This window comes from Salvelinus namaycush, chromosome 1 (genome assembly GCF_016432855.1).
Source record: "Salvelinus namaycush isolate Seneca chromosome 1, SaNama_1.0, whole genome shotgun sequence".
Lineage (NCBI taxonomy): Eukaryota > Metazoa > Chordata > Actinopteri > Salmoniformes > Salmonidae > Salvelinus > Salvelinus namaycush.
The window spans coordinates 22,266,428-22,281,082 of record NC_052307.1 but is presented as its reverse complement, the minus strand read 5'-3'; the positions used below and the strand labels follow the sequence as shown (position 1 = coordinate 22,281,082).

Sequence of the window (14,655 nt, the reverse complement as noted above, 5' to 3'; positions counted from 1 at the left end):
TTCCGGACTAAACTTTTTTTTAAATAAGTGAATTATTACTTATGACTGACACGAAGTAATAACGGCCATTTACATTACAAACACCTGAGCCTTATTGGTAAAATATCCCCTGTACTATCTAACAACATACAGTGGGGTGGATGTTCAAGCAAGACTACAACCCCAAGCACACATAAGATATCCCCAAATAAATGGTTAATTGGCCACAAAATCCAAATTTTGCAATGACCATCTCAGTCTCGACACTTGAAACGCATCGAAAGCCTGTGGTTTGAATTGAAGACGGCAGTCCATAAGTGCAGACAAAGGATATCAAGGATCTGGAAGGATTCTGTATGGAGGAATGGTCTCAGATCCCTCACAATGTGTTCTCCAACTCATAAAACATTTGAGAAAAATGCCGTTATCCTCGCCATGGTAGGTATTGAAAGGTATTAAAAACAAAGGTGTCAATCATTTTGACCCCTAACTTTTTGAGAAAAAAAAATATTACTTATTAAACAAAATCTCTTTATCTGAGCAATTGTATTAGTATATATAATACAATTTCCCCAAAAAATGTGCATACAATATAGCTCAGTATTTTAATTATTTTTTTATACAGAAATCTTGGCTCATTTATCAGGGTGTCAATAATTTCAGACCCCACTGTATATAATTGGAGCAGAATGAACTAAAATCGAATAGTAAATAAATACATGTGATTGTGAGGGAGAACAGGAGCCCTGAACAATGCGCAGGGAATCTGGATAAATAGTGTCACCTCCAACAGAGAGGGTTGTTTCTTCTTATTGTGGGCCATGAATGAGGAGAAGAGGCCCTTGGTTAAGAAGATTATACCCCAACCCCACCCGTTCGTTTAATCAACATGCCCTTTCAGCTCTGCCAACAATACAAAACATGTCTAAAACGTCCCCCTCTCGCTCCCATGGCATACCTCTCTTATGTTGTAACAGACTGGGCTACAACTTAACCACAAGTAATTAAGGAAGATATTTTGCTTTATATGGTTTGGGTGGATTTGTGCCGTCACACCAGACAGTTGTATGAAATTGAATATCAGAAGAATGTTGGTGTCCAATTCAAAAGTATCACTATCATTCTGCCATACTCTATGCTCATCTTCCTATTTGAGACTTCATTAACAAAAAACATTAACTTAAATCATTTTATAAAATAGCTAATACGTTTTCCATTCATTTAAACTTATCAATATTCCCACAAGGACCCAAGGAGCTTTCTTTTTTCACCCTGTGCTTCTTTCATCCACAGTTAAATATGTAAATAAAATGTCTAAAGTCATTCTTCAAAAGGGAACAAAAGGAAAAAGGGAGCTGAGGGAAAAGACAGCCAGAAAATTCCTCCAATTCTCCATAACATTAGCCAGAGGGGGCCAGCTTCTAGCCAGAGCCTAGCAGCAGGGGAGCCAGCTCGCTCCATAGAATCACACATCTTAAATCCCACACACAAAAAAATAAAATATCTTTTCAGCTCCAGCCATCAAAGGGCCCCTTTCACTTTATTAGTTACAGAATTATCTCACAGTTGCTGATTTCTCAGAGATGGAACTGCAATGCACTGCTTGCTTTATAGAGTTGTTGTGGTTGGAAAGATTGCGATAAAGTTGACTGTGTGTGCATGCGTGCGTGCGCGCGTGTGTGCGTGCGTGCGTGCGTGCATACTGGGGTGGGGGTGAATCTATGAAAAGGAGAAGGGGGAGGTAGACAGAAAAAAGACAGAAATCACACAGTAGTAGCTAGATAAAGATGATATAGATTGAACACTGATTCCTCCCCTTTGCTTCTCATTTTCAAAGACATATCATCATGACCAGCAAAACAATCATGAGAAGAAAGAAGAGAGCAAGAACAAAGATGCCTGAATTACAACAAACCAGTAGACTGTGTATTCTTATTAGGCTTTGTGACAATGTTATCTTGTATGTTTCACTAAACAAGCACAGATGGATAATAAGAGTGGATATCTGCTTTAAAAATATGTCCTAAACCCAGATGTTCAGTAAATGGAGATCACAATTGCTTTGGCCTTGTGAATGCAATGCAATGCTATCTCTCCACATTAAAGTTGTCATCTTTTTAGACTATTAAGTATTGGTTACACAGTAAACGTCCTTCTGAATGAGAGCAACTGATCAGGCATGTCAGCTGTTGTCCTTGTAGGAGTTATTGTGACTGAGGAGGTATTAAATAAAAGTATTATAGATTCACGTGTTAAGAAGAGGAGGACGTGTCCAGATCTGAGACACAGGCAAATGTAGTAACCGTAGTTAGACGAGTATAAACAGCTAACCTGCAGGTGACACATAAGAAAGAGGGTATTATGTGTCCATAATGAAGTGTATTCATAACCTGTATTTATGTTCCTGCTCCGTCCAGACATTGCGCACCAACAGCTGAAATGCCACCAGTGAGATATGCAGTGCTAAACCATTTAGGCACGCTGGTGCCATGTTTCTCATCTTGCCCGAACACACTTTTTTTAAAGCACTGTTTACTTGTGATCTGGATTTCACCCGAGGTGGAAACCATGGGCAGACGAGGGTATAAATCTCCCAACTAAAGACTTTCACAAGGTAATGTGAGTTGAGCTATGAGGGATCTGGTATCACAGACACTCTGGAGGGGCCCTCCATATCCTTCTCTCTCTGTCATGCCACCCTGCTGCAGAGGCCCTCGCCTCAACCATGGATCCATGCTGCTAGACTGCATGTGGTTCACTTTGAGGTCCATATCACCGCAGTAGTAACCACTCTCCCAAACTAGCAGCACTGTCATAGTAGAATAGTCATAATCAGCGAGAGACACTAAGGAAATCTAAAATGTCTTCAAGGGTATATCCAACGGACATGGTTTCTCTATCATGTACAGTTACATGCCATAGGGGATTGCATGTAGTGATTGTAGTGGGTGTGAGAACAGGTGCTGAGATAATGCTAAGCTAATACTGTTCCATCCAGGCTCATAATAGCCCCCCCTTTATTACCACAGACAGAGATGAGTAGCCTACATTGACTTCATAATCAGTTAATTTAAAAAAAGAGACATCGAAACTGAACTGAACCCAACGAAATCTCTTCTGAGATAACTTTAACAGGAGACATCATTAAAGCCTCACCAGACAGACTCTTCCCATCACTGCCTGTCTGTGGGAACAGACAAAGAGACAAATAACAGCCACCCTACGCTAATCATTGGCACTATGACACTACCAGAAGATAACTGCTGGGGTTAGCCCTGAACTGTGGTATGCACTGACAGCTCCTAGTGGTAACCCAGGCCTCTCCTCAGTGCCAAGATCAGATGCAGATGATGAATCAACTCCAACAAGACTGAAATTACTTTGTATCAGTGTTTCTCCTTCAGGCGCTTTCCTTTCGTCATAATCCACCCATTTACAATTGAGAACTAAGATGTTCTCATAGGTCATTATAGAATGGTTATAACCGATTTTCAGACATCCTCTTTTATTGAAAGAATAAACCGTATCATTTTGTGAAATAAATGTGCAAACAATCAGTTTTGTTATGATAGGATTTTCTTACAGAAAGAAGACTGATTTAAAATCAATCATGATGTAAAAGCTCTAGGCCTATATATGGGGCAGCTGGTAGCCTAGTGGTTAGAGCGTTGGACTAGTAACCGAAAAGTTACAAGATTGAATCTATGAGCTGGTAAAAATCTGTCGTGCTGCCCCTGAACAAGGCAGTTAACCCACTGTTCCTAGGCCGTCATTGTAAATAAGAATTTGTTCTTAACTGACTTGCCTAGTTAAATAAAGGTTAAAAAAAATTATGTTCATTATAGACACGGGAGAAAAGCTTGAAACATGCTAGCATTTGTGTAAAGAAAAATAACTATAGGTCCAACTGTGTGATAATGGGTTTGAAAGTATCTTATAAAATGTTTTATTGTGAAAAGTGTCTGGTAAAATGTATGAGGGCTGGAAATTAAGTGTTGTAAATGACTGAATAGTAAATTGTGAAAAGGTTCCTACTTGGTTAGGAGGGAACAGGTGTGTTTTATGGAAGGTGGTGAGCAGCTTTTTGACTAGATTGGTCAAGTGGAAATATTACTGCACTTTGTGTGTCTGTCTCTTTTAAATGGACATACATGTGCAGACATTAAAGGCAGCCAAGATCCCCGAGGACTAATGTGAATATTTACATGTATGCCTGAAGGTGGCTATATGGATAAATTATAAATAGATGTCTGAGTCACTAAAAGCCTACTTAATGCTAAACATGGAGTTCATTCTAAGTACCTCCTGAGCATAAGTCCCTTGTATATTGAATATGGATTTTACTGTAGTTCAAATTCCACACAAAACAATGTAACCTATTCCTGTAACAATTATGAATGGGCTATTCGGTGATGAAATGGGGATCTCCATAGCCTACATCAGGTCATAGCCTATAATTATGTTGGAAATAGAAGGAAAACATTATTCACATTGTTTCGGCTAGTGGTTGCTTTAGTGGTTTTTTAACTTGTTGCTTTTTGTCAACACGTTAACGCACTCACAACGTCTCACAAAAGAGTTAAGGGGAATTGAGAGAGAAAAACTCTTATCTCAGCCTCATTCTATTTTCCCACAATGCACGGACCGTGAAAATTGTCAGTTGTGGCAAAGAAAAGAACACATCTATCTCGATTGGAAAGATACAGAAAGCCAGATGGTTTGTCTTTGGGTGTGTTTGGTGTCTGCATATACCTGCGCTGGAACGTGCTAAATTCAGACACTTTTCTATTTAAAGTTTTAGTCGGAAAATGGGGCAAATGGCCAATGAGTAGTTTGCTGCGAACAAGCTCTAAAATGCTGTGATGGTTGGTCTACTCTACAGGCTGTTCCGCACCATTTGAAAAAAATCACCGTGTCAGTTTCATCTTTCTTATGCAAAGTAGCTGTCTTTGAAGGCGGATCTTTTGGCAGGTTAGCCCAGGACAGTGGCAACGACAAGCTCAAACGAGAAATGCCACCAACCAGTCCAAACTGAATAGGTCTGTCTCTGGAGTGGTTAGTCAGGAATAGACCTCAACTCTGTTTTAGTTAATAAGGTTACTACACCGTTTGCGTGGATTTATCGTACGCACTTAGGCTACTCAAACGCGGTGCAAGAGGAGGAGCAATTTAGTTGAGTTGGTAAATGATAGACTGGTTCCATTCGTGCTGCAGGACCCGATGTTAATGTCTATGTGCAGGACAGAGACTGGAGGATTCTGTCCTGACGTTGTTGAAACCGAGGAGTACTGTCCCTTAACGCACTTTTAGAAGCGCTGGAACGTTTGTTTGGATCAGAAAACGTTTATCCAATCAGAAAAAGAACCAAGGCAGACAAAACAATAAATTGTGCAACGGACTAGGCACAACTACCGTAAATGCATTTAATCTCTTAACATGTTGGATTTTTCTGGAACAAATTGATACACTTCAAAGCATGGACATTATGGTAAGCGACCATTATTTTAAAAGAAAACGATTTACACTTTTTTGGAATTGTCTCTGGAGTTAAATTGTAATCAAAGGAATTAGACTACACGTAAAAAGGGGAAACAATGTTTTTTTCATAGACAATTGTGAGTTTTCATCCACAGTTTTGCACATTCATTAAAAAAATATGCTACACAAAGCTTTTTAGTAGGCCTTTCCTGTATAGACGCAACTTCTACTTTATCGCAAGTGACATTTTATCTTAAATTGTTTGCCACTAAAAGGTTCAAAGAGGAGAGACTATGCATTCCACTGCTAAACTGAGCCTCGTCAATGTGCTGCTGGTCTGTCTGAGTGGTGGCTGCTCAGCCATTAGCTCCATAGACCCTGACCGGCCGGGTGAAGGGAGATGTCAACAGATTGTCATCCCCCTATGTAAGGACATTGGCTACAACATGACAAGGATGCCCAATCTGATGGGCCATGAGGACCAGAATGAGGCAGCCATCAAGCTACATGAGTTTGCCCCTCTCATAGGGTTTGGATGCCACACTCACCTCAAGTTTTTTCTCTGTTCGCTGTATGCACCTATGTGCACAGAGCAGGTATCCACCCCAATCCCTGCCTGCAGAGTGATGTGTGAGCAGGCCAGGCAAAAGTGCTCCCCTATCATGGAGCAGTTCAACTTCCGCTGGCCTGACTCCCTGGACTGCTCCAGACTACCTACTAAAAATGACCCCAACAACCTCTGCATGGAGGCCCCCAACAACGGCTCAGACGAGCCCCCCAAAGGCTCCCACACCCAGCGTCCTGACTTCAGGCTTCAGCGGCCCATGAAGGAGACGGAGAGCAAGGAGACCTGCAGTAACCCAGGCAAGTTCCACTATGTGCAGAAGAGTGAGTCCTGCGCCCCCAAGTGCTACCCCAAAGTGGATGTGTACTGGAGTCAGGGAGATAAGCAGTTCTCTCTGGTGTGGATGGCTATCTGGTCCATCCTCTGCTTCATCTCCAGCTCATTCACTGTCCTCACCTTCCTCATCGACCCCCAGCGATTTAAATACCCCGAGAGGCCTATCATCTTCCTCTCCATGTCCTACTGTGTCTACTCTGTGGGCTACCTGATCCGTCTGTTTGTGGGGGCAGACAGTATCGCCTGTGACCGGGACAGTGGGGTCCAGTACATCATCCAGGAGGGACTGGAAAGCACGGGCTGCACCATCGTCTTCCTCATCCTCTACTACTTCGGCATGGCCAGCTCCCTCTGGTGGGTCATCCTCACACTCACCTGGTTCCTGGCTGCAGGGAAGAAGTGGGGCCACGAGGCCATCGAGGCCAACAGCAGCTACTTCCACCTGGCGGCCTGGGCCATCCCGGCCATCAAGACCATCATGATCCTGGTGATGAGGAAGGTGGCGGGGGACGAGCTGACGGGGGTGTGCTACGTGGGCAGCATGGACGTGAAAGCTCTCACAGGCTTCGTGCTCATCCCACTCTCCTGCTACCTCATCATCGGCACCTCCTTCCTGCTGTCAGGCTTCGTGGCCCTGTTCCACATTCGCAAGATCATGAAGACGGAGGGGGAGAACACGGATAAACTGGAGAAGCTGATGGTACGGATCGGAGTGTTCTCGGTCCTCTACACTGTACCTGCCACCTGCGTTATCGCCTGCTACTTCTACGAGAGGCTCAACATGGACTACTGGAGGAGCCTGGCCGTGGAGCAGAAGTGTGTTGACAGCAGCAGGAACAATGCAGAGTCTGAGGAGTGTGGTATGAAGAGCTCCATCCCGGCTGTGGAGATCTTCATGGTTAAGATCTTCATGCTGTTAGTGGTGGGCATCACGAGTGGCATGTGGATCTGGACCTCAAAAACACTGCAGTCGTGGCAGAATGTGTTTAGCAGGAAGCTGAAGAAGAGGACTAGGAGGAAGGCTGCCCGTGTGTTCACAAGCAGTGGGCCTTACATCAAGCCTCACCCAGCACTCAAAGCGCACAACACAAAGTATGAGCCTACCAGGCCCCCTCCTACATGCGTATGAGCTGGCGCTCTCACAGACAGTCTGCGAAACCAAAATCCTTCTAAAGCCCTTACCTAAAACAGACTTTTTAATCAGAGTGCCAACAAGAGACAACAATGTTCATATTTATTCTAAGTGTTTTTTTGTTATCTTGATCCATCTCAAGCTACAAGGACAGCCTTTGTTTAAAATATCTGCTACTCCTGGAACCACTTATCCATTTAAGAACATGATAGAGGGAAAAAACTTTTTGTTTCCAAGACAAAGAAATGGGAATAAACCATTTGGATGTGCAATAGATGTTTTCCTTAGTGACAAAAAAGACAGTACTGTAGAAACAGATGAAGACAATGAAGAGACTCTGACAAAGGGAGTGAATGGTCTGGGAGATCGAGACCCTTTAGTGTTGCGTTGTGTGGCTTTTTAATGGAAATCAAGGCAGTGTCACATGTTTGGACTGAAGTGAGAAAGCAGCTGTTGAAAGGGATCAGGATTGCATGGACTGTAGTGTGACGCAAAATCATGCTACAAATAAATCAACAAGCACTGGACATCGCAAAAGTTACTATTTGTACAGACAGTTTTCCTGTTGTTGTATCTTTGCTGTTTTATAGCACAGGGGAGCATTTGTATATATTTCTTGAAGTTCATATTTTATAAAAAATAATAATAAAACATTCCAGTTTTAAATGTCCTAAACTGGAACTGTATATTATAACTGTGTGGGTTTTATATGTCATGTGAATGAGTTCACAATGGGTTTTACAAAAAGCACATTTCTCAATGACATTATTACATTGGACATTTGAAGATAGTCATCACTAACCATTGATGTGAAGGTATGGAATATTTCAATCATCCACTGTAGTCTGAGCATGTGTGTGTGTGTGTGTGTGTGTGTGTGTGTGTTTGTGTGTGTGTGTGTGTGTGTGTGTGTGTGTGTGAGAGAGAGAGCGCGTGGAGCCGTGCACACACTTGACTTACAGTATCTCTCTTTTGAGAGGTTTATGCTTTTAATTACATAGACACATTGGTGTTTGATGTTAGCCTTATGAATACTCAGACTTCTGTTGATACCTGATAGAATGGAGTGCGCTCTCAATGAAGTACATACAGGATGAAGAAACAATGGCTGTTTTAATTGTTGAAAAGGAAAGCATCATGGGTAATCCAGAGCCCGCTCCCTCCATAGCGCATTTATTAGAGATGACTAATAGAAAAAAGTTTGATGACATCAAAGAGATTATGAACAAAGCACTTTTATATTATTGTAGAGTCAACCATTTTTAAAGCGAGGCTTTCATATTCCATTCCTATTAAAATGTTTCTGTTCACTTCCATGTTTCATACATAAGCTATAAGGAAACAAAGGCTTTTAAGTTTGTTTTGTTTTTGGTTCACAGTTTTTCCGTTTATTTGTAACATATGAAATCAGACCATTTTTATCTAGAGCCTTCGATTTATTTCATCGCAGGAAAAAAGGTGCTAAACTCGAAGAATAGATAAAAAGTGCCCGATTTCATGTTAGAAATAAACGGAGAAACTGTGAACCAAAAACAAAACAAACGTAATATGCAAATAAGGGTCTGATATGATCATCTCACAAATAACCTCTCACTCAAATAACTCAATCAAGTCAGGCTTTGATTATGTTTCTGAAATAATCAGTCCACTGCTTTTAATGTTTTTTCTCGAATTACAGTTCTGCTCTGACTTCTTTAGGCCTACAGATGAACATCTATGCAGTTAAGTTCAGATAACACAGATAATGATTTTGTTTTTGGGCTTTTTTGTCAGGCCACTGATTCAGTCACGTGTGTTTTCATGCGTGTGTGTTTTAGGGATGGGGATTATGCAATAATCCTACAGTCATTCAGGACAGGATTAGGCAGTTTGAAGGGTCTGGCTTTGAGAAGAGGATAACTGCAAACAAAATAAACAATATCTGTCATCTACCCTCCTCTTATCACCCAGGCATAGTGATATTTCTAAAGACACATCTGGCCTGGATTTCAGGCTATCGTTTTGACTGAGACTAGTTTTCAATAGCATGGTAGGCTATTGACAAACTAATATATTTGTTAGCGTAATTTGGGTGGGGGTTAAATGCTCTCACACTGTAAACAATTATGTAAACAGGCCGTCATTGTAAATAGGAATTTGTTCTTAAATGACTTGCCTGGTTAAATAAAGGTTAAGTAAAATTCAGGCCACATCCCCTTCAAACTACAAGTCCATTTTGGAGCGGAAACCCCACTAATATGAGCCCAGCTACCCTCTGGGTTTTGTCTTTAGGATCTGGAGAGGTTACAGCACAAGACCAAGTGTGTACAATGTCATTCTAATGTGAGGGTACTTTTTAGCCTATTAGACTTGAATACTCAACTACCAGCACTGAATTGCCCAATTTCATTAGGTCATACCATAAGAGACCATTTCAGAAAACACCAAAAAACAAGGATCATTGTGCACCTTCATTTTAACTTTAAGGTTTTGTGGGTTTTAATATGCATGAGAAGATCTCCCAGACCCAGGTATAATAATGTTGCAGGTTGAGTGTAAATATGTGCTCTCCCCTGAGGGCATTCAAGTTCCAGCATCAGCCCAACCCGTTTTAACAGTGAAAAGCACATGACTCACTGGCTGAATCAAATTCAAGCAGTGTCTATTGATACTCCGTGTTATGAAAAAGGTGAGTGTTTTCGAGGGCTTCAACAGAGGCCACCTGGATAACAGCCCCCAAGGTGTCTGGGAAAGCTGTAAATATGACAGTTACCAACCTCTTCCTCTGGAGCGTATGCTTCTAAGTTACTTCAGTGTTTCCATTTGAAAAGAAAATAGTATGTGAGCAAGGGCACAGTAGTGTCAGCCCAAAATGTTTTGGAATAAACTACACATGCTTCTGAATTTCTCTGAGGTAGAGTTCTTGTTTTCAAGACACTGTATCACAGATGATTAGACCTGCTATTCCTCATTGCTGGCATTGTTTTCCCCTAACAGTGCAAAGGCTTTATAGGTCTGGAGCTATGATTGAATCAACCAAGTGGCTCATTAGATAGTGTGTGTGTCATATGGCGCCTCTCATAGCCCAGTTGTTGTCCCTAGTGATGGTGTGGTAGACAACATGTTTTGTTTGTCCCAGTAGGGAATCTGGCAGCCGGCATGTGACTGGGGCTAAGGGTCTTCAGATCACCATATCTCAAAGAATGACCATGGCCCCAATCTGAAAGGCCTCACTCACCCCCCACAGCCCCTATCACACTCACGCTCTCATTCTCTCACCCTTTGCTTCCTCGCAACTTTTCCTCTCAACAACTCTCCTGTTAATACGACACTCACATACTGTAGTTCTCTACAGCAGCAGTCTTTTGGGGGAAGTGTACAGTGTTTGACAAAAGAGACCGGAGCTTCTGCTTGTGATCAGCTCACCCACTGGGCACAAACTGTTTGAATCAACGTTGTTTCAACCTAATTTGTCAACGTATTGTGACTTTAAACCTACGTGGAAAATACATTGGATTTGAAAAAGTAATCAATGTTGTTTGGAGGTTGAATTTTAAACCACGGGATTATGTCATCATGGTAACCACATTTCAACATAGACAAACCTTGTATAAAATATGTTGAATTTGTACCTTTAAAACAACATCAGATCTTCAACATTATTAATTGTACATGTACATTTTAGTCATTTAGCAACTTACAATTAGTACATTCATCTTAAAATAGCTAGGTGAGACAACACATCACAATCGCATCAAGTATCTTATGCTGCAAAACGCAACATCATATGATCCAAAATGCATCATACTGGCTGTATTTCTGTATTTTGAAAGTCTTGAAAAGTTGATTGCTGACATTCAAAACATTTTGGGACTATGTCAACAATGGACTCATGCAATTTAAACCAAAAGACTGCTTTTGGGTAGTTTTCCTTTAAAAATACTCTTCAAAGAGCACCTCTGGAAAATTGCTTTATCTACCCTTTGGTCTCCCATCCAGGGTTTTAATCAAGCCAAGCGCTGCTTAGATATGATATTTGTCACTGACTATTAACAATGTGCTATCATGAGAATGATTGTTGAGAGATCGCCACTTACAGTTGAAATCGTAAGTTTACATACACCTTAGCCAAATACATTTAAACTCAGTTTTTCACAATTCCTGACACTTTATTTTAAGAATGTGAAATGTCAGAATAATAGTAGAGAGAATGATTTATTTCAGCTTTTATTTATTTAATCATATTCCCAGTGGGTCAGAAGTTTACATACACTCAATTAGTATTTGGTAGCGTTGCCTTTAAATGGATTAACTTGGGTCAAACGTTTCGGGTAGCCTTCCACAAGCTTCCCACAATAAGTTGGGTGAATTTTGGCCCATTCCTTCTGACAGAGCTGATGTAACTGAGTCAGGTTTGTAGGCCTCCTTGCTTGCACACACTTTTTCAGTTCTACCCACAAATGTTCTATAGGATTGAGTTCGGGGCTTTGTGATGGCCACTCAAATACCTTGACGTTGTTGCCCTTAAGGCATTTTGCCACAAATTTGGAAGTATGCTTGGGGTCATTGTCCATTTGGAAGACCCATTTGCGACCAAGTTTTAACTTCCTGACTGATGTCTTGAGATTTTGCTTCAATATATCCACATCATTTTCTCTTCATGATGCCATCTATTTTGTGAAGTGTGCCAGTCCCTCCTGCAGCAAAGCACCCCCACAACATGATGCTGCCACCTCCGTGCTTCACGGTTGGGATGGTGTTCTTCGGCTTGCAAGCCTACCTCTTTTTCCTCCAAACATAACGATGGTCATTATGGCCAAACAGTTCTATTTTTGTTTCATCAGACGAGAGGACATTTCTCCAAAAACTACGATCTTTGTCTACATGTGCAGTTGCAAACCGTAGTCTGGCTTTTTTTATGGCGGTTTTGAAGCAGTGGCTTCTTCCTTGCTGAGCGGCCTTTCAGGTTATGTCGATATAGGACTCGTTTTACTGTGGATATTGATACTTTTGTACCTGCTTTCTCCAGCATCTTCACAAGGTCCTTTGCTGTTGTTCTGGATTTGATTTGCACTTTTCACACCAAAGTACGTTCATCTCTGGGAGACAGAATGAGTCTCCTCCCTGAGCGGTATGACGGCTGCGTGGTCCCATGGTGTTTATACTTGCGTACTATTGTTTGTACAGATGAACGTGGTACCTTCAGGCGTTTGGAAAGTGCTCCCAAGGATGAACCAGACTTGTGGAGGTCTACAATTTCTTTTCTTGGCTCATTTCTTTTGATTTTTCCATGATGTCAAGCAAAGAGGCACTGGGTTTGAAGGTAGGCCTTGAAATACATCCACAGGTACACCTCCAATTGACTCAAATGATGTAAATTAGACTATCAGAAGCTTCTAAAGCCATGACATAATTTTCTGGAATTTTCCAAGCTGTTTAAAGGCACAGTCAACTTAGTGTATGTAAACTTCTGACCCACTGGAATTGTGATACAGTGAATTATAAGTGAAATAATCTGTCTGTAAACGATTGTTGGAAAAATTACTTGTGTCATGCACAAAGTAGATGTCCTAACCAACTTGCCAGAACTATAGTTTGTTAACAAGAAATTTGTGGAGTGGTTGAAAAACAAGTTTATATGACTCCAACTTAAGTGTATGTAAACTTCCGACTTCAACTGTAACTAAATACTGTTGCTATTGCAGTCATTCCAAAGGGTAGGTTTAACAGAGCAAATAAAATATGACCATACTTTAGTCAGTCATCAACAGCTATAGTTTCAATTCAACAAAAAGAGACAACACAATAGGCCTAGGGTTTGATTTCAAATGTAATGATATTTAGTGATACTGAATTGTGTTTGATTGCCATTGCAAGCAAATATCAACATTTGAAGAACATCTTCTGCTTGGATAGTTCCATCTGTGCCACTGACTTAGTCTGGCTTTAATTCCAATGTATCTACAAATGAATAATGTATATGTTTGATTCATGTCTCCATCTCCACAAAGATCAAAGTTAAAGAATAGGACTAAATCAAATCCATGTAAAGTTTGATTTGATTTGATTTAGTCCTGTTCTTTAACTTAGATTTTTAGTTGAGATGGAGATGTGAATTCGACATATCAATTATACATTTGTTGACTAAATGGAGTTAAAGCCAGACTAGGTCAGTGGCACAGATGGAACTATACAAGCTGAGGTAAATCTCCTTCAAATGTTGATTTTTGGTTGAGTTGAAAACCAAACACAATTCAATATCACTTTTGAAATACAATAAATAACTTGTCCGCAAGTTAATAGGCTAACAAATTATATGTTGGATCCAAGTATCCAACTCAGCCAAAAATAAAAGTTAAAGAATGGGATTAAACCAGTGGCTCAGATGGAACTATCCTAGCAGTAGATCCAGATACTATATTTGTTTATATTTGGTTGCGTTGTCAACCAAACACAATTCAAGACTACTTTTGTAATACAGTAAATAATCTAAAGTTAAGGCTATTTTACAAACTAATGCAACATTCAACCTTTAAGTGAGTAACAAATCCATGGCCACATTTTGAGGTTACAGTAACTATAAATGTATTCTTATGTAATCATAAAGCATGCATGTTCAAGATAGCGTGCATAGGTCGTCGCAGGTATGTGGAGATCTTCACAATTGCTGTTATAATCGCAGATTGACATTTATTGTCATGAGTCGTGTTCTGGAGGCAGGCCTGAGCGTATTCCATTTAGATAGGCTAGCTGCAAAGTCATAATTGACTCTATATATAAAAATGAATGAAAACAGAATTTTTCATTTAAGGTTAGGATTAGGCATTAGGGTTAGCCGTATGGTTAAGGGTAGGGTTAGGTTAGGTTTAAAAACAGATTTTATGATTTTGTGGCTGTGTCAGCTATTGACCACTCTGCAGAGCTGCCTATAGAACAAGATTCATGACAAAAAACGCTAACCTGCGTTATAATTTGCGCAGAATCTTGAGCGGCATTGATCACTTGCATCATGTACATTTAATTAAAGTTCGCTGCAATCTGGGTCATTTGGTTCTGCTATTAGATGAAGCACAGTGATACATTCATCTGTTGTGTACATGAACAAAACATCTGACATTGTATTCCCATTTGAACTTTCCTGGTTGTTGTAAATGGTTGAAAGCACAGCATAGACATTTGGGTGACA

General features: G+C 40.7%; 1 protein-coding gene across 1 annotated transcript; it reads left to right on the top strand.

Moving 5' to 3' along the window:
* The first annotated feature begins 5,750 nt into the window (after window positions 1–5,750).
* fzd10 (frizzled class receptor 10) lies at window positions 5,751–7,487 on the top strand. The gene has a single exon (XM_038997590.1). It carries the CDS (start codon window positions 5,751–5,753, stop codon window positions 7,485–7,487), a length of 1,737 nt encoding a protein of 578 aa, XP_038853518.1.
* Window positions 7,488–14,655: the final 7,168 nt, after the last annotated feature.